This window comes from Hemitrygon akajei, chromosome 11 (assembly GCF_048418815.1).
Source record: "Hemitrygon akajei chromosome 11, sHemAka1.3, whole genome shotgun sequence".
NCBI classification, from domain to species: Eukaryota; Metazoa; Chordata; class Chondrichthyes; order Myliobatiformes; family Dasyatidae; genus Hemitrygon; species Hemitrygon akajei.
Genome location: NC_133134.1, coordinates 87,299,749 through 87,323,922, shown reverse-complemented (window position 1 = coordinate 87,323,922; position 24,174 = coordinate 87,299,749). Strand labels below are relative to the sequence as shown.

The 24,174-nt window shown below is 51.4% G+C and overlaps 1 protein-coding gene across 1 annotated transcript; it reads left to right on the top strand.

The window, feature by feature from the left end:
* Positions 1–3,673: 3,673 nt before the first annotated feature.
* Positions 3,674–23,367, top strand: LOC140735818 (ras-related protein Rab-11A-like). Its single transcript, XM_073061329.1, has 5 exons — positions 3,674–3,947; positions 10,242–10,437; positions 16,042–16,235; positions 22,000–22,080; positions 22,658–23,367. Exons 1-5 carry the CDS (start codon positions 3,908–3,910, stop codon positions 22,795–22,797), a joined length of 651 nt encoding a protein of 216 aa, XP_072917430.1. The 5' UTR covers positions 3,674–3,907; the 3' UTR covers positions 22,798–23,367.
* The last annotated feature ends 807 nt before the right edge of the window (positions 23,368–24,174 follow it).

Sequence of the window (24,174 nt, the reverse complement as noted above, 5' to 3'; positions counted from 1 at the left end):
GCTGGGAGGTGATTGGTGGAACAGTGGGAGGGGGAATGGGGGAACAGTGACAGGCTGGGAGGTGACTGGTGGAACAGGTGGGAGGGGGAATGGGGGAACAGTGACAGTCTGGGAGGTGACTGGTGGAACAGGTGGGAGGGGGAATGGGGGAACAGTGACAGGCTGGGAGGTGATTGGTGGAACATTGGGGGGGATGGGGAACAGTGACAGGCTGGGAGGTGATTGGTGGAACAGGTGGGAGGGGGATGGGGACAGTAACAGGCTGGGAGGTGACTGGTGGAACAGGTGGGGGGGATGGGGAACAGTGACAGGCTGGGAGGTGATTGGTGGAACATTGGGGGGAATGGGGGAACAGTGACAGGCTGGGAGGTGATTGGTGGAACATTGGGGGGAATGGGGGAACAGTGACAGGCTGGGAGGTGATTGTTGGAACAGGTGGGAGGGGGAATGGGGGAACTGAAGATGGTGAAATCTGACAGGAAAGGAAGGTAAACACGAGGAAATCGGCAGATGCTGGAAATTCAAGCAACACACACAAAATGCTGGTGGAACACAGCAGGCCAGGCAGAATCTATAGGAAGAAGCAATGTCAATGTTTTGGGCCAAGACCCTTTGTCAGGAAAGGAAGGTTGAGTATGGAACAAAGGGAGGGAGATGGGCACGGGAACAGTGGGAAAGAGTTGCAATTGATGGAGAGAGTGGGGAGGGAAAAGAAAGGGGGATGAGAGCCACTGGATCAGAAGGTGAGGGGAAAGGGACAAAGAGGGAGCAGTTACGAGAAGTAGGAGGATTTGATGTTCCAACAATGTTTTTCATTTCACTTGTGTATATAATAACTCACCTTTGAATTTCACCATGATGCACATTCTAGGCAGTCTCCACTTTCTGTATAAAAAATTCCTTACCCCATACATCTCCTTTAAGCTTTCCTCCTCTAACACCACCCCCACCCCTCCAGCCTCTGGTATTAGACACCTCCATCCTGGGGAAATTATTCTGACAGTCACCAGCTTCTTCCTGTGATGTCAGTGGTGATTACAACATAAGGTTCATTACCGCCACCTACTGAATTGGAGTGTGGAGCAAAGAGACAGGAAGTATACCTACAAAATTCCGCACCACCAAAAGAACTCAACAAATATCAAAAAGTCTAGTGCTCTTCTGAAAGTCAAATTGAGTGAAATCTCTGTCGGTCAGTGTCAACCATGGATATTGCATCCTGGCTGTCTAGACATGCAAGCCTGGGCAGTACGATATGGAGAGCAAGCTGTTGCCCGTGTAGCAAGCTCCCACTCTCCACGCATCTGGTGACACAAAGGCTGATGCAGAGGTTGATGCAGTTTGGTACCAGCAGCATCATAGGAGTTGCCAGTCAGCATTGAACTCAACATTGGACTACCTTAAGGACTCCAGCTCTGGATTTCTCCCTCGGCGTTTACTCCTGAAGCCCTCCTCATGAGTGAGTATAGCTGCAAGGCAGCAGAGCTTTGAGATCAGAGTTTTCCTTCTCCAAGAACTAGATACGAACAACAGCTGACAAGTCCCAACTGCCCGAAACGAGGTGCCAGGAATGTGCCTTTGCCCCTTTTGGTGTCAGCAGAAATGGTTCTGCAAGGCTTAGTAGCTGAGCCACATGTGAAGGCCAGGAGCTGGACTTGGTTGTCAGAGGCTAGTGGGAGCATTTAATCAGTAGTTGGAGCTCGTCCCCATTACCACCCCAGCTATAACCTTAAGGAAAGTAAACTAGATAGATAGACACTTTATTGATCCCAAAGGAATAACAGTGTCACAGTAGCACTACAAGTGCACAGATATACAAATATTAGAAGAGAAATAGAAACAATAAAAAATAAGTTATCACAGTCTAACAGGAGGGGGTCATCACTTCCCCGGCTATAGTTTGACTCATTATAGACCCTAATGGCCGAGGGTAAGAATAACCCAATATAGCACTCTTTGGAGTAGAGCAGTTCTCTTAGTCTATTACTAAAGTGCTCCTCTGTTCAGCCAAGTTGGCATGCAGAGGGTGACAAATATTGTCCAGATTTGCCAGGATTTTCTGTAGAGTCTTTTGTTCCACCACATTCTCCATGTGTCCAGTTTGACTCCTATAACAGAGCCAGCCATTCTAATCAGTTTGAGCCTCCTGGCATCACCCACATTGATGCCATTGCCCCAGCACACCACTGCGTAGAATATTATACTGGTGACAACAGACTGGTAGACCACGTGAAGAGAGGCCTGCATACTCCAAAGGGCCTCAGTCTCCTCAGGAAGTAGAGGCGACCCTGACCCTTCTTGTACACAGCCTCTGTGTTGATGCTCCACTCATCCAGGTGCTCCCCCAGGTACTCACCACATCCTTGTCCTCACCATCACTGCAGGCTTAGTCTTCCTAAAATATGCAATTATATACATTAGGATGGCAGTGATATCCTAATAAACTTTCCACTTTAAACTTTGTTCTTTCTGTCTAATTTATTAATCAGATGTTTCCTTTGCATCGCACAGGAAGTCCAGACAAACAATATATGCTGCATCATATACAGATCAAGCAGATTAATTCTGAACAGGGAGTTATTCAAATAAAAACACAAAATGCTGGCAGAACTCAGCAGGCCAGACAGCATCTATGGGAAGAGGTAGTGACGAGGGAGTTATTCAGCTTGGTTTGTCCAGCATTTAATGTGTAAGTGTAACTTCTCTCCTTTCATACCCATCTCCCAGTTGAGTTCTGTTCCTTAACCTAATGGTGTTGCCACAGTAATTGAACAGACCTTTTAGTAATGGCTTTCTCTTCGGTCTTATGCCAAGGCACCACCACATTTATATCCTTAATTTTAAGTGATTGTTTGGCAGGAATGTCTGTCACCGCATCTTCCTTCCACCCCAGCGTGGGCAGGAACCCCTGTGAAATGTATGCGCAGGCCGGACCCTACAGCCTCAACAGATGTTTTCCAATCTCAAGAAGACTGGCCTACGATTTCAAGTAGCTGTTTTAATTGAGAACCAATCAAAGCACTGAAGTACGTCATCAGGAGGCGCTTTCCAAGGTTAAAATGATAACACCAATACTGATACTTTGATCATCTTATTAGTCACCTGAATATAAAGAGAAACACTTGAAAGACCCGTCACGGGACCTTTTCAAACACCGTGTAGATATGCAAGAATCTGCCTTGTTGCGCTTCCGGTGCCACTGAGGAACGCTCACTCCTCACCGTGACCTTTTCCCGCAGGACAGCGGAGAACCGTGGGGGAGTGATAGAAAGGGAACACAGTCCACATTCAACTATGCTTATTCATTTGTCATCCATCCAAAACTGGAGACTTCACCAATTCCGTGCTCCCAATTGATGAACAACTTTATATCCGGCCTCTGACTTTCAGAGTGTCTGACTACCTACGCACTTCTATCAGTATTTTGTCCCGGGATTTGTCTGTTCTGGATTTGGTCTGTCCAAGGACTGAGTCCGGAACTGGTTGATCTCTTGCCTGCTTGTTTCCTGGATTGTACTGAGGCATTTTGTCCCGGGAATGTTTAGACTCCAAATTTGGCACACGCCGGATTGGTTAGTCTGAGACGTTCTGTTGCGGGATTGGTCAATCAGTCCCGGGACCTCCCCCTGCCCCCCCCCCCACCAGCTCAGGAGCACCTTCCCAACTAGTTTCGCCACCTGGTTGGGTCACGTGCCCCTGGCTCCATGCCCCGGGGGGTTTTCACACCGGTTGGTCCGCTAGGCGTGTCTGAAGTGGCCGGGGCAGATTCCATATCTCGGATTGTTCACTGCGAGATGCCCGACTTCCATTGGTCGTTCGATCCAGGTCTCCGCTCATTGGTAGAGTGGAGCAGAGAGGAGAGGAGAAATTGGAGCAGAGCCTGACGGGGTGAGTCTGAGTGGCGACGATGGGAGGCAAGGAGGACGAGTATGACTATCTGTTCAAGGGTGAGTCTGTGCTCACCTGCCTATTATCACTCTCGGGATAGGGTCCCTCCCTCATCCACCGGGATAGATGCCCGCCCCAGCCATGACCAGCTTTAAGGGTAAATCCCAACTCCCTCCCCGTGAGCATCTGTTCACGAGTGAGTCCCAGGACCACCTCCACCCAGGCACAGGTATCCATCCTCTCGGCCATCACCCTCCTCGTGATTCCTGTTCAAGGGCGAGGAGTGGGAAGGCTGCCCGCCAGTCCCCTTTCCCGTTCGTTACCTGTTTAAGGGCGAATCGGCCCGGTATGTCCCTACCTCCTGGCTCCACCCCTGGAGCAACGTACCGCCCCCCTCCTCCCCTTACTCCCACCCCGACCCCCCTCTCCCAGTCACTACCTGTTCAAGGATGAGTCCGCTCGGTTTGTCCCTACCTCTTTCACCCCCCCCCCCAGCCCGGTTTGTTCCTATATGCTTACACCCCTCTCCCCGGGAAAACGTCCTGTCCCCTCACTTCTCAACTCTATCTCTTCCCTCCCCTTCTCTCTCTCTCTACTCTACTCCACCATCTCTTCCCTCAGGGTTTACGGGTAAGTTTTCCCGGTCCGTCCTTACCGATGTGTGAGTGTATCAGGTACAGTATACTGTGTGTGTGTGTGTGTGTACACAACGACCGTAGGGTCCGAACCTCTGCCTCACTTCTCTTTATAGAGCTTTAGTGCTCTATAAAACAGCGAGACCCCACCCCACGCTTTGCTGGTCACGGAGTGGTTGAAGCCTCCGGTTGGGGAGATGGCTAGCTGTGATGGTGTAAGCGTGCGGCCGTACCAAGTGTGTGTTGCTCCGCCTAACGTGTGCTGCCGTCTCCACATCCAGGATTCTCCTACAGAGGGACTACACACCCGCTCTTCGTCTGACTTTGGCTCCCGTCGCGCCTCACCTTTCCAAGGTCCTGTCCAAGTGCCTTTAAATGTTATCATTACTACATTATCTTTCTCCCCTCCACTTACTCTGGCAATTGGATCCATGCATCCATCACCCAGTGTATGAAACCTCTCCCCTCTCACCGTAAACCTGCGGCCGTTAGTTCCAGACTCCAGTGTCCCGGGAAAGTGTATGTGGAGTCAGAAAGCACGGCAGCACAGAAACGGGTCCACTTAGTTCATACGGAACTGTTACTCTGCCTAGTCCCATCGACCCACACCTGGACCGCAGCCCTCCCTATCCCTCCCAACGAAGTACTTACCTGAAAAGTTGAAATTGAACCCGCATCCACCGCCCGCACCACCCTCTGAGTTCCCCTTAAATATTTCCACCTTTTACCCTTAATCTATGGACCCTAGTTCTCGTCTCACCCAATCTTAGTGGAAAGACCCTGCTTGTATCCCCCATGATTTTATGTACCTCTTAAATCTCCCCACAGTCTTCTCTGCTCCAGGGAATAAAGCCCGAACCTGTTCAACCTTTCTCTGCAAGACCATTAAAGATAAACATCAGTATTGTGGGCCAAAGGGCCTGTAATGTGCTGTGGACCTCCAATTCACCCCCTCTGAGAGCAAACCCTGCCTGTCCAGTCTCTCTGATCAGCAAAGACCTGGTGAATCTCTCCTGCTCCCACATTCTGCAGAGTGGCAACCAGAATTGCAGAGTGCTCCATGTGTTTTTGTGACTGGGGTGTCCCAGAGTGATCAGTTCTTGGGGGGGGGGGTCTCGCTGTTTTATAGAGCACTAAAGCACAGAAATGTGCCATTTGGTCCATGCCCAATTATTATCTGCCTAGTCCCATCTACCTGCACCCAGACAACAGCCCCACATATCACTCCCATCCATATACCTATCTAAACTTCTGTTAACTGAACCGCCCACCTCCATTGGCACCTTATTCCATGCTTGCACCTCCCTCCAAGTCAGGGCTTCTCAACCTGCAGCCCACTCTGTAGGAAGAATATGGGAGTGATAAAGTGCGGGACAAATTCATGGGGGTCTTTCCTGGAATGGACGGCAATGGTTATAAGGACAGTCTGGGTTTGTTCCCAGTGGCACATAGCGAAGGGTTGAGTAGGTTAGGACTTTATTCCCTGGAGCAGAGGTCCTCAGTTAATGGTAGGGGTCCATAGCGTAAAGGTTGGGAACTCCTGCTCTAAGTGGAGAAATTCTCCCTCAGGTTCCCCCTAATTAATTCACCTCGCACTCTAAACCTATGACGATTAACCATATAACATATATATAACCATATAACAATCACAGCATGGAAACAGGCCATTCCGGCCCTCCTAGTCCGTGCCGAACTCTTAATCTCACCTAGTCCCACCTACCCGCACTCAGCCCATAACCCTCCACTCCTTTCCTGTGCATATACCTATCCAATTTTACCTTAAATGACACAACTGAACTGGCCTCTACTACTTCTACAGGAAGCTTATTCCACACAGCTATCACTCTCTGAGTAAAGAAATACCCCCTCGTGTTTCCCTTAAACTTTTGCCCCCTAACTCTCAATGGAAACAGCCTATTCACGTCAACTCTATCTATCCCTCTCAACATTTTAAATACCTCGATCAAATCCCCCCTCAACCTTTTCATCAAATTTGATGGAAGGGGTGAAAGTCTGCTTGCATGACCCCTCATGATTTTGTACACCTCTATAAGAAACCCCTTCCTTCAGTCGCCTGAACTCCAAGGAATAAAGTCCTGACCTATTCAACGTTTCCCTGTATCTCCATGTCTTCGAGTCCCATCAACATCCTTGTAAATTTTCTTATTAATATCTTTCCTGCAGGAAGGTGATCAGATCTACACACAATACTCTAAATTTGTCCCCAGCAATGTCTTCCACAGCTTCAAAGTAACATTCCATCTCCTGTACTAAATGCCCTGGTTTAGGAAGGCCAATGTTAGATCCATCTGTGATGCCACTTTCAAGTAATTATGGATTCATATTCCCAAATTGTTTAGTTCTATTGTGGCCCTCAGAGTTGCATCATTCACTGTCTTGCCCTGGTTTGCCCTACCAAAGTGCAACACCTCACACTTTGATTCCACCTTCCATTTCTCAGCCCATTTTTCCATCTGGTCTAGATCACTTTGCAAAATTTGATAGCATTCCTTGACACCTTCAGTCTTGGTGTCTTCCACAAATTTGCTCATCCAGTTTACCATGTTATTAATATTGACAACAAACAACGACAGACCCAGCACTGATCCCTACCGCACACCAGTAGACATTGGCCTCCAGTCAGGGAAATAATCGTCTGCTACCACTCTCTGAAGCCAATGTTGAATCAAATATGGTGGATGTGATTTGGAAGTTTGCAGGTGATGTGAAAGTTAGTGTTGGGAGTTGGGGGGGGTGCGGTGCAGTGCAGGTTATTGCAGTTTATAGGGCATTAATAATGGAGAAAGTTTGCCTAAGAACAGGCCCCTCATCACACACAGTCCGTGCTGACCCCAAACCACCTATTTACACCGATTCCCTTACTCCCACTAACTCCTCACAGATTCTCCACCTCACCCATGCACTAAGGGGGAGGAGGCATTTACAGCAGCCAATTTACCTACTGACCCTGCACATCTTTAGGATGTGCGAGGGAACTGGAGCACCCTGGGAGAAACCCACACGGCCACAAGGAGAAGGTGCAAAGTCCACACACAGAGTACCAGAGGTCAGGATTGAAACATGGTCTCTGAGCGGAGATGCAGCGGCATTACCTGCCGTGTCACTGACCAGATTAGTCAGACCTGCAGAGCAATGCCGGGTTGAATCTGTACTGGCAAAGTGATGCACTGAGTAAAATTATGGGTGGGACTCACAATGAGGTGTTCTGAGAAATAGGGAGATCTTCTGTTCAATTCTATAGATCCTTGAAAATGGTGATACAGGTAGACAACAGCGAAGCTGGCATTTGGTATCATCAGTTAAGGCACTGAGTACAAGAGTGGGAGTTGGGATGCCATGTTATGAGTGTAGAAAACTTTTGCGTAGCTTGGGTCACCTGGCTATAGAAAGGATGTGACGCAGCTGGAGGAAAGATTCGCAAGGATGTTACTGGGACTGGAGGTCTTCAGTTGTAAAGAAAAACTGAGACTGTGTTCCTTGGAGCGAAGGAGGCTGAGGGGTGACATTGCAGAATTCAAGATTGTTTCATGTACATGATCCAATGCAGCACAATAAAACACAATACTAACAAAAACATAATAAGTGGATACATAAGGGAGCTTATGTAAATTGATTGTATGCCCAGAAAGTGATGCTAGGCACAGGAGTGTCTGTACATGATGTGACTCTGACAGGAAATGGTAAAATAGTGGTTGTGGATGGGTTGGTGAGGGGGTGTGGAGAGGTGGGTTGGTGGGTGGAGGTATTAATCAGCCTTACTGGGGAAAGTAACTGTTTTTGAGTCTGGTGGTCCTGGTGGATCCTACGTAGCCTCCTCCCTGATGGGAGTGGGACAAACAAATGAGAAATTTCCCCTCATGTTCCCTTAAGCTTTTCACCTTTCACCTTTATCCATTGTGGTCCCACCCAACCTTAGTGGAAAAAATCTGTTTGCATTTACCCTATCTATACCCCCCAAAGTTTTGTATACCTCCATTAAACCTCCTCTCAATCTTCTCTGTTCTAAGGAATGAAGTCCTATACTATTCAATCTTTCAGGTCCTCTAGTCCCAGCAACGTCCTTGTAAATTTTCTGGGCACTTTTTCAACCTTGTTTACATCCCTCCTCTGGGCAGGTGACCAAAACTGCACACAATTAGACCTCAACGATGTCTTGTACAACTTCAACATAACATCCTGTACTCAATACTTAGATTTATGAAAGCCAAATGTGCCAAAAGTTTTCTTTATGACACTATCTACCCATGCCACAACTTTCAAGGAATTATGGATCTCTATTCCTAGATCCCTTTATTTTACCACACTCCACAGTGCAAGACCTGCTCTGGATGGTCCACTCAAAGTGCAACACCTCACACTTGTCTGCATTAAATTCCATCTGCCATTTTCAGCCCATTCAGATCCTGCTATAAGCTCTGATGGTCACTTCATCACTGGTGGCATCCACAAATTTGCTAATCCAGTTAACTACCTTATCATCCAGATCATTGATATAGATGACAATCAGTATTGGACCCAGCAGGCCTACGGTCAGAGAGGCAGCCACTTACTACACTCTCTGGCTTCTCCCACAAAGCCGATGATTAATCCAATTTACTACCTCATCTTGAATGTCGAGCAACTGAACCTTCGTGACCAGCCTCCCATGTGGGACCTTGTCAAGTGCCTTGCTAAAGTCAATGTAGACAACATCCACTGCCTTGACTTCATCCACTTTCCTGATAACTTCCTTGGAAAACTCTATAAGATTGGTTACACACAACTTGCCACAAACAAAGCCTTGTTGATTATGCCTAATCACTCCATGTCTATCGAAGTTTGAAAGGGGATGGAAGGGGTAAGTGTTACAGGGGATGTGGGGGACAAATTTTTCACCCAGAAGTTGTGGAGGCAAGTACATTAACAGCATTCAAAAGGCATTCGGTCAGATGCATGGAAAGGTTGAGAGATGAACATGAACCAAGTGCAGGCAAATGGGACGAGTCCACTTGGGACACTTTGGTCAGTACGTTGGACTGAAGGGCCTGTTCCTCCGAAACTGAGACGGTTCTGGGCCCCATCCTGTAGCCGCTGACCTGGCCCAGAATGTGCAGTGGGGACGGGGCCCCTTACCCCACTCTGGTGAAGCCCAGTGTCTGAGAGCCCCACGATGCCCTGTGGGTCGTGGGCCTGACCCCAGCTTCTGGGGGACTGCACCGCTGATCCGGCCTGCCGCTGGGGGAGGGCACGCTCTATGGGGTCAGGATACTGAGGGGGCGGGGATGGTGGCATTCTGCGCACACACACCCAAGTGGACGGTGACCATAGGGTCCTCTCCACATTTTGCACCTCCCCCACCCAAATCCCCCACAGCAGCCAATCGAATTGCAGGCCAGCTTGGCACGGCCAGATCACACAAGCAGCCCATCAATGTCTGGGGAGGCAGGGGTAGGTGGCAGGGAGGAGGGGTGTTTTGGGCTATGGCAACAGGCAAACCTGCTGTTAGCGTTGGGCCTACTAGTACTAGAATGTTGAAGGGGGTAAGGGGTTTCTCCCTCGAGGCTGAGGTCTGTGGTGGGCAATCCTCCCACAGTGGAGGGGCTGTTTCCCTTGATGGGCACTCCTCTCTGGGTGAAGGTCCGGAGTGACTGAGGGCTGAGGGGGTGGAGGGTGGTCTGAGTGCAGCCAAGTTCCTGACCGCTTGCCCATCCACTGTAGTGGTGCTGATCGGCGATTCCGGGGTAGGGAAGAGCAACCTACTGTCCCGCTTCACCCGCAATGAGTTCAGCCTGGAGACCAAGAGCACCATCGGCGTGGAGTTCGCCACCCGCAGTGTCCGGCTCCAAAACCGGACCATCAAGGCCCAGATCTGGGACACAGCAGGGCAGGAGCGGTATCGAGCCATCACCTCAGCGTGAGTGAACAACAGAACTGCCCTGCACAAAACCAGCCCCTCCCCACTGCCTCACCCACCACCCACGATCCCTTGCCCCGGTCCCTCCCCACTGCCTCACCCACCACCCACGATCCCTTGCCCCGGTCCCTCCCCACTGCCTCACCCACCACCCACGATTACTTGCCCCGGTCCCTCCCCACTGCCTCACCCACCACCCACAAGCCCTCGCCCTGGTCCCTCCCCACTGCCTCACCCACTACCCACGATCCCTCGCCCTGACCCCTCCACTCTGCCTCAGCACCACTCTCTGCCTTATCCCCAGATGGTCACAGTCATACAGCACAAAAACGTGCCCTTCAGTCCAACTGGTCCATGCTGACAAAGATTTCCATCTAGGCCAGTCCCAATGCCCACATTTAGCCCGTATCCCTCTGAACCTTTCCTATCCGTGTACCTGTCCATATCCCTCTAAACGTTTCCAATCCGTGTACCCGTCCGTATCCCTCTAAACCTTTCCTATCCATGTAAAATTCCATATCCCTCTAAACCTTTCCTATCCGTGTACCCGTCCATATCCCTCTAAACCTTTCCTATCCGTGTACCTGTCCATATCCCTCCAAACCTTTCCTATCCGTGTACCCGTCCATATCCCTCTAAACCTTTCCTATCCGTGTACCCGTCCATATCCCTCCAAACCTTTCCTATCCGTGTACCCGTCCATATCCCTCTAAACCTTTCCTATCCGTGTACCTGTCCATATCCCTCCAAACCTTTCCTATCCGTGTACCCGTCCATATCCCTCTAAACCTTTCCTATCCGTGTACCCGTCCATATCCCTCCAAACCTTTCCTATCCGTGTACCCGTCCATATCCCTCTAAACCTTTCCTATCTGTGTACACGTCCATATCCCTCTAAACCTTTTCTATCCGTGTCCCTGTCCATATCCCTCTAAACCTTTCCTATCCGTGTACCCGTCCATATCCCTCTAAACCTTTCCTATCCGTGTACCCGTCCATATCCCTCTAAACCTTTCCTATCCGTGTACCCGTCCATATCCCTCTAAACCTTTCCTATCCGTGTACCCGTCCATATCCCTCTAAACCTTTCCTATCCGTGTACCTGTCCGTATCCCTCTAAACCTTTCCTATCCGTGTACCATTCCATATCCCTCTAAACCTTTCCTATCCGTGTACCCGTCCATATCCCTCTAAACCTTTCCTATCCGTGTACCCGTCCATATCCCTCTAAACCTTTCCTATCCGTGTACCATTCCATATCCCTCTAAACCTTTCCTATCCGTGTACCCGTCCATATCCCTCTAAACCTTTCCTATCCGTGTACCCGTCCATATCCCTCTAAACCTTTCCTATCCGTGTACCCGTCCGTATCCCTCTAAACCTTTCCTATCCGTGTACCTGTCCGTATCCCTCTAAACCTTTCCTATCCGTGTACCATTCCATATCCCTCTAAACCTTTCCTATCTGTGTACCTGTCCATATCCCTCTAAACCTTTCCTATCCGTGTACCTGTCCATATCCCTCTAAACCTTTCCTATCCGTGTACCCGTCCATATCCCTCTAAACCTTTCCTATCCGTGTACCTGTCCATATCCCTCTAAACCATTCCTATCTGTGTACCTGTCCATATCCCTCTAAACCTTTCCTATCCGTGTACCATTCCATATCCCTCTAAATCTTTCCTATCCGTGTACCCGTCCATATCCCTCCAAACCTTTCCTCTCCGTGTACCTGTCCATATCCCTCTGAACCTTTCCTATCTGTGTACCCGTCCGCATCCCTCTAAACCTTTCCTATCCGTATCCCTCTAAACCTTTCCTATCCGTATCCCTCTAAACCTTTCCTATCCGTATCCCTCTAAACCTTTCCTATCCGTATCCCTCTAAACCTTTCCTATCCGTATCCCTCTAAACCTTTCCTATCCGTATCCCTCTAAACCTTTCCTATCCGTATCCCTCTAAACCTTTCCTATCCGCGTCCCTGTCCGTATCCCTCTAAACCTTTCTTATCTGTGTACCCGTCCATATCCCTCTAAACCTTTTCTATCCGTGTCCCTGTCCATATCCCTCTAAACCTTTCCTATCTGTGTACCCGTCCGTATCCCTCTAAACCTTTCCTATCCGTGTACCCGTCCGTATCCCTTTGAACCTTTCCTATCCGTGTCCCTGTCCGTATCCCTTTGAACCTTTCCTATCCGTGTCCCTGTCCGTATCCCTCTAAACCTTTCCTATCCGTGTACCTGTCCGTATCCCTCTAAACCTTTGCTATCCGTGTACCTGTCCGTATCCCTCTAAACCTTTCCTATCCGCGTACCTGTCCGTATCCCTCTAAACCTTTCCTATCCGTGTACCTGTCCAAGTGTCTTTTAAATGTGTTAATGTAGCTGCTTCCACCATTTCCCCTGGGAACTCCTTTTGGATGAAGACATTGCCTCTTTGGGCCCCCTTCAAACCTTCCCTCTCAGCTTAACCCTGTGCCCTATAGTTCTTGATTTCCGAACCCTGCAAGAACGTCTGTGTGTATCCACCCTGTCTAATCCCCTCATGAATATGTACATCACTATAAATTAACCCCTCATACAGCTGTGAGAGTGGGGTCTGTGGTAAACTGTGGCCCTCTCTCTCCCACCCTCCCCGATCAGTGCAGAATGCCAGGGTCACCTGGAGGCAGAGTTGCACATGCGGGTGTGTTCTCCCTGTATCCTGTTACTGGGCGCGGTGACAAGGGGCTCGGGTTACCTGTAGGTATCCATGGTGACCCAGTTTTCCCAGCGACAGGTTCTGCCCAGGTTATGATGGAATAAAATTTCAACATGTCTGAGGAGATCGACTGTTCAACCCAAGTCCTTAATTCTCCTCTGTTAGTGCTCCCAATGTCCATCTCCCTCCATTCACCCTCACCGCCCTCCACTGCTCACTGGCAAGCTGAACCAGAACATGCCAGAAACACTCTGTACGTGATACTGTGACGGGGAGGGGGGATAAACACCAAACACTTTGGCTTGGAGGGTCTCAGCCAATGTGGAGATGCCGAGGATTGGCGAGGAAGTGGGGGGAGTCCCTGACCCCGTTGTCAGAGCTGGTGAAATGAGTGGGTTACTCGGGGGCTCCCTTTTGAGGCATCACCTTGAAGGTGACCTTGATGGAGGGAGAGGGTTGTGCCTGCGATGGGGCTCATTGAGTCTACAACACTCTGCTCCCATTCATTGGTGCCTCCTTACCAGACAGTGATGCAACCTCAGAATGGTATAACTTTAGAAATTTACTAGCGTCCTCACCCGCCCTCTGTCACTGCTCCCCCTCTCTCCTCCCCATGAGGATCCACCCATCACTTGCCCCGTTTGCATCATCTAACTCCCCTCTTACCCTTGCAGCCTGGATGAAGCAACTTGGCCAGAAATGATGACTGTCCATTTCCCCCTCGCAGACGCTGTCCAGCATCAGCACTCTCCTGCGTCTCTCAATCTGTCCCACAATCTTGCCTTGAGGAGGCATGGTGGGTGAGGGAGGAGAGGGTGGGGACACGGGAAGTTCAGGACTGACCATGCTGTCTGTGCTGGGAGCACCGGCTGCAGTTCTGGGGTTGTGTGAACTACAAGTCCATCACTCTCAGCTCTTCGGGTCCCCGTGAGCTGACCGGCACTCTTTCCCCCCCCCCCCCCCCCCTTTCACTGGACGGGAAGTTTCCGAAGGGAGGTGTAGGGTGAAGCGGTCAGTGGGGATGGAAGAGCAAGTTGCCAAGACAACGGCCCTTTCACAACATAAAGGTGGTGGAGATGCCTTTCAATGTTCATCAAATTCCAATGTCTCCATTGGACAACCATTCTTTCAGCGGGTCAGTCTCTTGGACAAGGGGTCTCTGCTGTCATGAGCTTAGAATGAGAGGACCCAATGGAACAGGGTAGTTGTCGCAGAAGAGCTGAGACATCCGAATCTGGACCGGGACACTGGATGTCCCAGCAGGCCAAGCAGTATTTGGGGAGTGGGGGTGTGGAGGAATATTGCTGTGTTAGTCTGGTGGTGATGTTTCCTCTGGTCGGGGTGGGAGGGGAAGGGGAGGGCAGAAGGTGATGGACCTATAGTGCTGCCTACCCTAGGTGCTCTGGGCACAGGTCACCAACTGCTTCCAAGAGGGTTGGTGGGAGACACGGGGGGGGGGGGGGCAGCGTGCATCAGAGGGAGGTGTCATGGAACATTTGGGTCACAAAGCAAAACAATAGGCCCTTTGGCCCAACTGGTCCATTCTGGCCAGTCCCACAGTGTCCTCTCTGCTAGTCCTGGTTGCCTGTATGTGGCCCGTAAGCCTGCAAGCCCCTCCCCTCCACATACCTATCCAAATGCCTCTTAAATGTTGTATTTGTACCCACCTCAACCTCTTCCTCTGGCAGCTCATTCCAGTACTGGAAGGAGTCGGTGCAGGGTGCTGAGGTCAAACCGTTCTCTGATTGGTCATTCTCTGGCCAATCAGAACAGCAGATGGGAGGGTCAGGAAACGAATAAGGGGCAGCAGGGAAGGATGAGGAGGCAGTCAGTCCTGCTCCCGGTGGAGTGAGAGCAGGTCGGTGGGGGACGTGGTGGACATCCTTCCCAGCTGGGCAAGCCTCTGCAGCACCCATTGCCCACCATGATCCATCCGCCCTCTCTGTCTTGCTGAGTCAAACACTCGTGCAGATACTACATTAATGTGAGCGTCTCTGCTCCCCCCCCACCCTTTCAGACAGTGCATCCCAGATTCCAAACACCCTCCCCTGGGGAAAAATTCACCCTCCAGATCCCTTCCACTCTCCCCCACCTTTACCTTGCTCCCTTATCTCCTTCAGTTTCGGACCTCTCTGCAACAAGGATTCAAGTTTCTTCAATGTTGAGAATCTACTCCTCCACCCCTTCAGGCAGCGATTCCAGATTCCACGCCCCTCTGGGGGAGAGATACAATCTTTCTTGGATCCCCACTAAAATCTCATTCCCCTTCTCTCAAAACACTGCCTGGGGAAACATTTCCCACTCTCCACCATGTCTCCTCCCCTCGTAACTCTGTCCACCTCCCTCAGCATCCTCCTCTCCAGGGAGAATGGTCCCAATTCCTCCCATTTCCACCTTCTATCGGAAACACTGTCCCATGCAATGTCCTGGGGAATGTCCTCTGCACCCTCTCCAGTGAAGGCACACCCTCCTTATTGTGTGGACGGGGTTCAGCAAGCAGCACGAACACAGATGGCGGCGGGTGGAGGCCATACCACCCTGTGAGCCTAGCCCAGCACTTGACTATGCAGATTCAGTCCCTTCAATCTAGTTTTCTCCCCTCATTCCCCTGTCCCCAGGAGTGACTCCACCCCCCCCACCATAATCTCAAATAGTTTGGCTTCAGCTTCTTTGCCTGATTCCCCCGGGTTCACAGTCTTCAGGAGGAAATATCTCGTGCCCATCTTGAGTATTTTCCTCCCCCCCAGCTTGGGCTGTGAAACCTGGCCACTGATCTCCGGTCAGAGATCTGCCTCGGCTTCCCAGAGCCCAGGGATTGGCTTCACTCCTGGCGTGTAAGGTCACGGGTGTCATTTCTCCATTGGTCAACCTTGTTCGTGATGTCTCTTCCCCCTGTCTCCACCAGATATTACCGGGGGGCAGTGGGGGCACTCCTGGTGTACGATATTGCGAAGCACCTGACGTACGAGAACATGGAGCGGTGGCTGTGGGAGCTGCGAGACCACGCCGACCCCAGCATTGTGGTCATGATGGTCGGCAACAAGAGTGACCTGAGGCACATGCGGGCGGTGCCCACTGAGGAGGCCAGGACCTTCGCAGGTGCTGTGGGCAAAGGGGGCATCATCAGAGGCAATGAGGAAGGGATGAAGGGGAGGGGAGGAAAGGGGATGTCATCAGAGGCAATGAGGAAGGGATGAAGGGGAGGGAAGGGGATGTCATCAGAGGGAATGATGAAGGGGAGGGAAGGGGATGTCATCAGAGGGAATGATGAAGGGGAGAGAAGGGGATGTCATCAGAGGGAACGATGAAGGGGAGGGAAGGGGATGTCATCAGAGGGAATGATGAAGGGGAGGGAAGGGGATGTCATCAGAGGGAATGATGAAGGGGAGGGAAGGGGATGTCATCAGAGGGAATGATGAAGGGGAGGGAAGGGGATGTCATCAGAGGGAATGATGAAGGGGAGGGAAGGGGGCATCATCAGAGGCAATGAGGAAGGGATGAAGGGGAGGGGAAGGGGATGTCATCAGAGGAAGGGATGAAGGGGAGGGAAGGGGATGTCATCAGAGGAAGGGATGAAGGGGAGGGAAGGGGATGTCATCAGAGGGAATGATGAAGGGGAGGGAAGGGGATGTCATCAGAGGGAATGATGAAGGGGAGGGAAGGGGATGTCATCAGAGGGAATGATGAAGGGGAGGGAAGGGGATGTCATCAGAGGGAATGATGAGGGGATGAAGGGGAGGGAAGAGGATGTCATCAGAGGGAACAATGAAGGGGAGCGAAGGGGATGTCATCAGAGGGAATGATGAGGGGGAGGGAAGGGGATGTCATCAGAGGGAATGATGAAGGGGGGAGAAGGGGATGTCATCAGAGGGAACGATGAAGGGGAGGGAAGGGGATGTCATCAGAGGGAATGATGAAGGGGAGGGAAGGGGATGTCATCAGAGGGAATGATGAAGGGGAGGGAAGGGGATGTCATCAGAGGGAATGATGAAGGGGAGGGAAGGGGATGTCATCAGAGGGAATGATGAAGGGGAGGGAAGGGGGCATCATCAGAGGCAATGAGGAAGGGATGAAGGGGAGGGGAAGGGGATGTCATCAGAGGAAGGGATGAAGGGGAGGGAAGGGGATGTCATCAGAGGAAGGGATGAAGGGGAGGGAAGGGGATGTCATCAGAGGGAATGATGAAGGGGAGGGAAGGGGATGTCATCAGAGGGAATGATGAAGGGGAGGGAAGGGGATGTCATCAGAGGGAATGATGAAGGGGAGGGAAGGGGATGTCATCAGAGGGAATGATGAGGGGATGAAGGGGAGGGAAGAGGATGTCATCAGAGGGAACAATGAAGGGGAGCGAAGGGGATGTCATCAGAGGGAATGATGAGGGGGAGGGAAGGGGATATCATCAGAGGGAATGATGAAGGGGGGAAGAGTATGTCATCAGAGGCAATAAGGAAGGGATGAAGGGGATGTCATCAGAGGGAACGATGAAGGGGAGGGAAGGGGATGTCATCAGAGGGAATGATGAAAGGACGAAGGGGAGAGAAGGGGATGTCATCAGAGGGAACGATGAAGGGGAGGGAAGGGGATGTCATCAGAGGGAACGATGAAAGGATGAAGGGGATGTCATCAGAGGGAATGATGAAGGGATGAAGGGGAGGGAATGGGATGTCATCAGAGGGAATGATGAAGGGATGAAGGGGAGGGAAGGGGATGTCATCAGAGGGAATGATGAAGGGATGAAGGGGAGGGAAGGGGATGTCATCAGAGGGAATGATGAAGGGGAGGGAAGGGGATGTCATCAGAGGGAATGATGAAGGGGAGGGAAGGGGATGTCATCAGAGGGAATGATGAAGGGGAGGGAAGGGGATGTCATCAGAGGGAATGATGAAGGGGAGGGAAGGGGATGTCATCAGAGGGAATGATGAAAGGACGAAGGGGAGAGAAGGGGATGTCATCAGAGGGAATGATGAAGGGGTGGGAAGGGGATGTCATCAGAGGGAACGATGAAAGGACGAAGGGGATGTCATCAGAGGGAATGATGAAGGGGAGGGAAGGGGATGTCATCAGAGGGAATGATGAAGGGATGAAGGGGAGGGAATGGGATGTCATCAGAGGGAATGATGAAAGGACGAAGGGGAGGGAAGGGGATGTCATCAGAGGGAATGATGAAGGGATGAAGGGGAGGGAATGGGATGTCATCAGAGGGAATGATGAAAGGACGAAGGGGAGGGAAGGGGATGTCATCAGAGGGAACGATGAAAGGACGAAGGGGATGTCATCAGAGGGAATGATGAAGGGGAGGGAAGGGGATGTCATCAGAGGGAATGATGAAGGGATGAAGGGGAGGGAATGGGATGTCATCAGAGGGAATGATGAAAGGACGAAGGGGAGGGAAGGGGATGTCATCAGAGGGAATGATGAAGGGGAGGGAAGGGGATGTCATCAGAGGGAATGATGAAGGGGAGGGAAGGGGATGTCATCAGAGGAACGATTAAGGGACGAAGGGGAGGGAAGGGGATGTCATCAGAGGGAATGATGAAGGGACGAAGGGGAGGGAAGGGGATGTCATCAGAGGGAATGATGAAGGGGAGGGAAGAGGATGTCATCAGAGGGAATGATGAAGGGGAGGGAAGGGGATGTCATCAGAGGAACGATTAAGGGACGAAGGGGAGGGAAGGGGATGTCATCAGAGGGAATGATGAAGGGACGAAGGGGAGGGAAGGGGATGTCATCAGTGGGAGTGATGAGGGGATGAAGGGAAGGGAAGAGGATGTCATCAGAGGGAATGATGAGGGGATGAAGGGGAGGGAAGATGATGTCATCAGAGGGAACAATGAAGGGGAGGGAAGGGGATGTCATCAGAGGGAATGATGAGGGGATGAAGGGGAGGGAAGAGGATGTCATCAGAGGGAACAATGAAGGGGAGGGAAGGGGATGTCATCAGAGGGAATGATGAAGGGGAGGGAAGGGGATGTCAGAGGGAATGATGAGGGGATGAAGGGGAGGGAAGGGGATGTCATCAGAGGGAATGATGAGGGGATGAAGGGGAGGGAAGGGGATGTCATCAGAGGGAATGATGAGGGGATGAAGGGGAGGGAAGAGGATGTCATCAGAGGGAACAATGAAGGGGAGGGAAGGGGATGTCATCAGAGGGAATGATGAAGGGGAGGGAAGGGGATGTCAGAGGGAATGATGAGGGGATGAAGGGGAGGGAAGGGGATGTCATCAGAGGGAATGATGAGGGGATGAAGGGGAGGGAAGGGGATGTCATCAGAGGGAATGATGAGGGGATGAAGGGGAGGGAAGAGGATGTCATCAGAGGGAACGATGAAGGGGAGGGAAGGGGATGTCATCAGAGGGAATGATGAAGGTGAGGGAAGGGGATGTCATCAGAGGCAATGAGGAAGGGATGAAGGGGAGGGAAGGGGATGTCATCAGAGGGAACGATGAAGGGGAGGGAAGGGGATGTCATCAGAGGGAATGATGAAGGGGAGAGAAGGGGATGTCATCAGAGGGAACGATGAAGGGGAGGGAAGGGGATGTCATCAGAGGGAATGATGAAGGGGAGGGAAGGGGATGTCATCAGAGGGAATGATGAAGGGGAGGGAAGGGGATGTCATCAGAGGGAATGATGAAGGGGAGGGAAGGGGATGTCATCAGAGGGAATGATGAAGGGGAGGGAAGGGGGCATCATCAGAGGCAATGAGGAAGGGATGAAGGGGAGGGGAAGGGGATGTCATCAGAGGAAGGGATGAAGGGGAGGGAAGGGGATGTCATCAGAGGAAGGGATGAAGGGGAGGGAAGGGGATGTCATCAGAGGGAATGATGAAGGGGAGGGAAGGGGATGTCATCAGAGGGAATGATGAAGGGGAGGGAAGGGGATGTCATCAGAGGGAATGATGAAGGGGAGGGAAGGGGATGTCATCAGAGGGAATGATGAGGGGATGAAGGGGAGGGAAGAGGATGTCATCAGAGGGAACAATGAAGGGGAGCGAAGGGGATGTCATCAGAGGGAATGATGAGGGGGAGGGAAGGGGATGTCATCAGAGGGAATGATGAAGGGGGGAAGAGTATGTCATCAGAGGCAATAAGGAAGGGATGAAGGGGATGTCATCAGAGGGAACGATGAAGGGGAGGGAAGGGGATGTCATCAGAGGGAACGATGAAGGGGAGAGAAGGGGATGTCATCAGAGGGAACGATGAAGGGGAGGGAAGGGGATGTCATCAGAGGGAACGATGAAAGGATGAAGGGGATGTCATCAGAGGGAATGATGAAGGGATGAAGGGGAGGGAATGGGATGTCATCAGAGGGAATGATGAAGGGATGAAGGGGAGGGAAGGGGATGTCATCAGAGGGAATGATGAAGGGATGAAGGGGAGGGAAGGGGATGTCATCAGAGGGAATGATGAAGGGGAGGGAAGGGGATGTCATCAGAGGGAATGATGAAGGGGAGGGAAGGGGATGTCATCAGAGGGAATGATGAAGGGGAGGGAAGGGGATGTCATCAGAGGGAATGATGAAAGGACGAAGGGGAGAGAAGGGGATGTCATCAGAGGGAATGATGAAGGGGAGGGAAGGGGATGTCATCAGAGGGAATGATGAAGGGGAGGGAAGGGGATGTCATCAGAGGGAATGATGAAGGGATGAAGGGGAGGGAAGGGGATGTCATCAGAGGGAATGATGAAGGGGAGGGAAGGGGATGTCATCAGAGGGAATGATGAAAGGACGAAGGGGAGAGAAGGGGATGTCATCAGAGGGAATGATGAAGGGGAGGGAAGGGGATGTCATCAGAGGGAATGATGAAGGGGAGGGAAGGGGATGTCATCAGAGGGAATGATGAAGGGATGAAGGGGAGGGAATGGGATGTCATCAGAGGGAATGATGAAGGGATGAAGGGGAGGGAAGGGGATGTCATCAGAGGGAATGATGAAGGGACGAAGGGGAGGGAAGGGAATGTCATCAGTGGGAGCGATGAATGGGATGTCATCAGAGGAAGGGATGAAGGGGAGGGAAGGGGATGTCATCAGAGGGAATGATGAAGGGATGAAGGGGAGGGAAGGGGATGTTATCAGAGGTAATGATGAAGGGGAGGGAAGGGGATGTCATCAGAGGGAATGATGAAGGGACGAAGGGGAGGGAAGGGGATGTCATCAGTGGGAGCGATGAAGGGGATGTCATCAGAGGGAATGATGAAGGGGAGGGAAGGGGATGTCATCAGAGGGAATGATGAAGGGATGAAGGGGAGGGAATGGGATGTCATCAGAGGGAATGATGAAGGGATGAAGGGGAGGGAAGGGGATGTCATCAGAGGGAATGATGAAGGGATGAAGGGGAGGGAAGGGGATGTCATCAGAGGAACGATTAAGGGACGAAGTGGAGGGAAGGGGATGTCATCAGTGGGAGTGGTGAAGGGATGAACAGGGGAGTGGGCTCTTTGGCCCTCTCAGTTTATACCTGACCCCCCCCCATTTCAGTCCCCAGTTTCTACCCTTTATGCAGGGGGAGGGACGTGATTAACCGCTGACTTGGCATGTCATTGGGATGTGGTAGGGAACGGCCGCACCCCAGGGGAAATGCACGTGGTGTGGTTATCGGGAGAATGTGCAGACTCCACATGTCACCTCTACCCTCTGCCTTGCGTCTGATCTTGGGAAATCAGCGTGGAGTGACAGCCCAGGTCAACTACTCTGCCCATCGTGTCTCTGCTAGCCCCCCGAAACCCAGCACCCTGAGGGTGTGAGAGGGAGGTGGGGAGGGGGTTATGGGAGGCGGGAGAGAGGGTGTGGGGAGAAGATCGCTGTGGGAGGGGTTCTGGAGGAATGACAGCGGACTTGCAGGGCCACTAACACCCCACCTCTCTTGCAGAGAAGAGCCGCGTGTTGTTCCTGGAGACCTCGGCCCTGGATTCCACCAACGTGGAGATAGCCTTCCACACCCTTCTCAACGGTAGGAACCCTCCATTACTCTCTCTCCTCCAGACTCTTTGGCCCATCACATGTATGCCAACTCTGATCACCCGCTTAACACCCCACTCCACTTTCCTCCTTCATATCCCCATCTGTCATCCATTTACCGTTTGACAGGAGTTCACTGAGGCCAATTAACCCCAACACATTATTGGGAGGCAACTGGACACCTGGGGGCAGTCTTGCATGGTCTCAGACATGCAGACTCCACGCAGCATCAGTGGTGAGGGGGTTGAACCCTTGTTATCTCTTCTATCTGATGAAGGCAAGTATTCCATATGCCTTCCTTTCCATTCTGTCTACTTGTTGTTTGATGCCAGAGGGAAGAGGTGGTAAGGGGTCCACTTGTCATTTTGCCACCTTGGCTCTGAGGCCATACTGCCCACTGATCCCCTGCTATCACCATTTGTCCCCACTGCCCTGCAGTTTGCCCTGTTGATATGTCCCCCCCTCCTCAGCTGTGACTGTTAGTGAGACTGTCTTCCGGAAACCCCAGGTGGGTGGCTTGGTGGTGGAAGGGAAGCACCTGGATTAACTGTCCTCCTCCCTCTTCCCAGAAATCTACCGGATTGTGTCTCAGCGCCAGTTCTCCGCGGACCCAGAAGAATGGGAGTTCGGTCCCAGCCGGGACATCGTGGCCATCTCCCCACCCCCTGTGGACAAGAGTCGCAGAGTCCAGTGCTGCCAGGACATATAGATCCAGGCCCTCTGCCAATCGTTCTGTCCCCTCCCTGCCTGTTCACCCCCATCTGTCTGCACTGTGGGACCACTGGGCCTAGGGAAGGATATATGATTCCAGTCGAAGAACAGGATGGGGTGGGGGTTACCATGGAAACTGGCCATCTTTAACCCAGGTCATGGCAGGAGGACCCACTGAGACCATAGGTTTACTTCCCATCATCTACCATTTTGCCACCCCCCGCCCCACCCACCCTTCTTTCTGCCTTGGATATTTTCCTTGCCTCTCTGCTCTTCATGCCCGCCTCGCTCTCTGCCCTTTTTGTTTCCTCCCTCCCTCTCAACTCTAATCTCTACCTGTATCTACATGCCTCCTCTGCCCTGCTTCCCTCTCACTCTCCATGTGATCGCCTACAGTGATGTGTCCCTTCAGTTTGACACTCTGGTCATGCTCCTGGGGTTCGGACAATGAGCCAGAGCCAGGGTGCAGGGTTCTTGTTCTGTCAGCTGTTTCTTCTGTGCAGTACCTGTCCTGTTTGTAAAAGATGTTTATTTTATTGTAAGTAAATTATATCACATTAAAATCCAATGCAAGCAGTTCTCTCTTGGTTAGTGTGTCTGCCCGTGGGGATAGGGTTGCGAGGACATTAACTCTTTGCGTTGGAGTTTGGACAGGTTGTAAGGTTCAAGAGGGGAGGGTTCCCTTGGGTTTCATTATTGAGCTGGAAAAGGGGTAGAGAGAGAATCTGCTTCCCCTCTCTGAGGGTGAGGTGTTGGAACAGAAGGGAGGGCCAAATCCTCAATGACAAAATCCAAACCAAATGTTGGAAACACTCAGCAGGTCAGTCAGCATCTATGGAGAGAGAAATGTTTCATGTTTGTCTGACAACCTTTCCCAAAACTGGGTTGGATTTCGGTATTGAAGCAGTAATGGGGGAGGGATACAATAGGAGGAAATATCTGCGGTATGGTGAGACCAGCTGGATTAATGTGGCCGTGAAGAGAGGATATTGCTCCCTGTGTTGCTAACAGCAGATTCTGCTGTCCTTGTTGGGGAAACAGCTTGATGATTGTCAATGTGCTAGGAGGCAAAAGGGTGTGGAACTAATTAAACCAATTAATCTAATCTCTCATCCCTGAATGTTAACCATGACCTCCCCACTCTCACCTGCCTCCCTAAGCTTCTCTTGCACACTCCTGTGCTGCTAGTTTCCACCACCTCTCCTGGCAGCACATTCCAGGCACCCACCACTGTAATTAAAGAAAATTTGCCCTACACATCTCCATTGAACTTTAACCCTCTCTTTTTGGATCTGATGGAGATTGTGAAAATTGCTTGGTTTGTTGTGGGAGGTGAGGAGCTGGGGGACTCACCCCAAAGAGAGAAAGGAGTGAC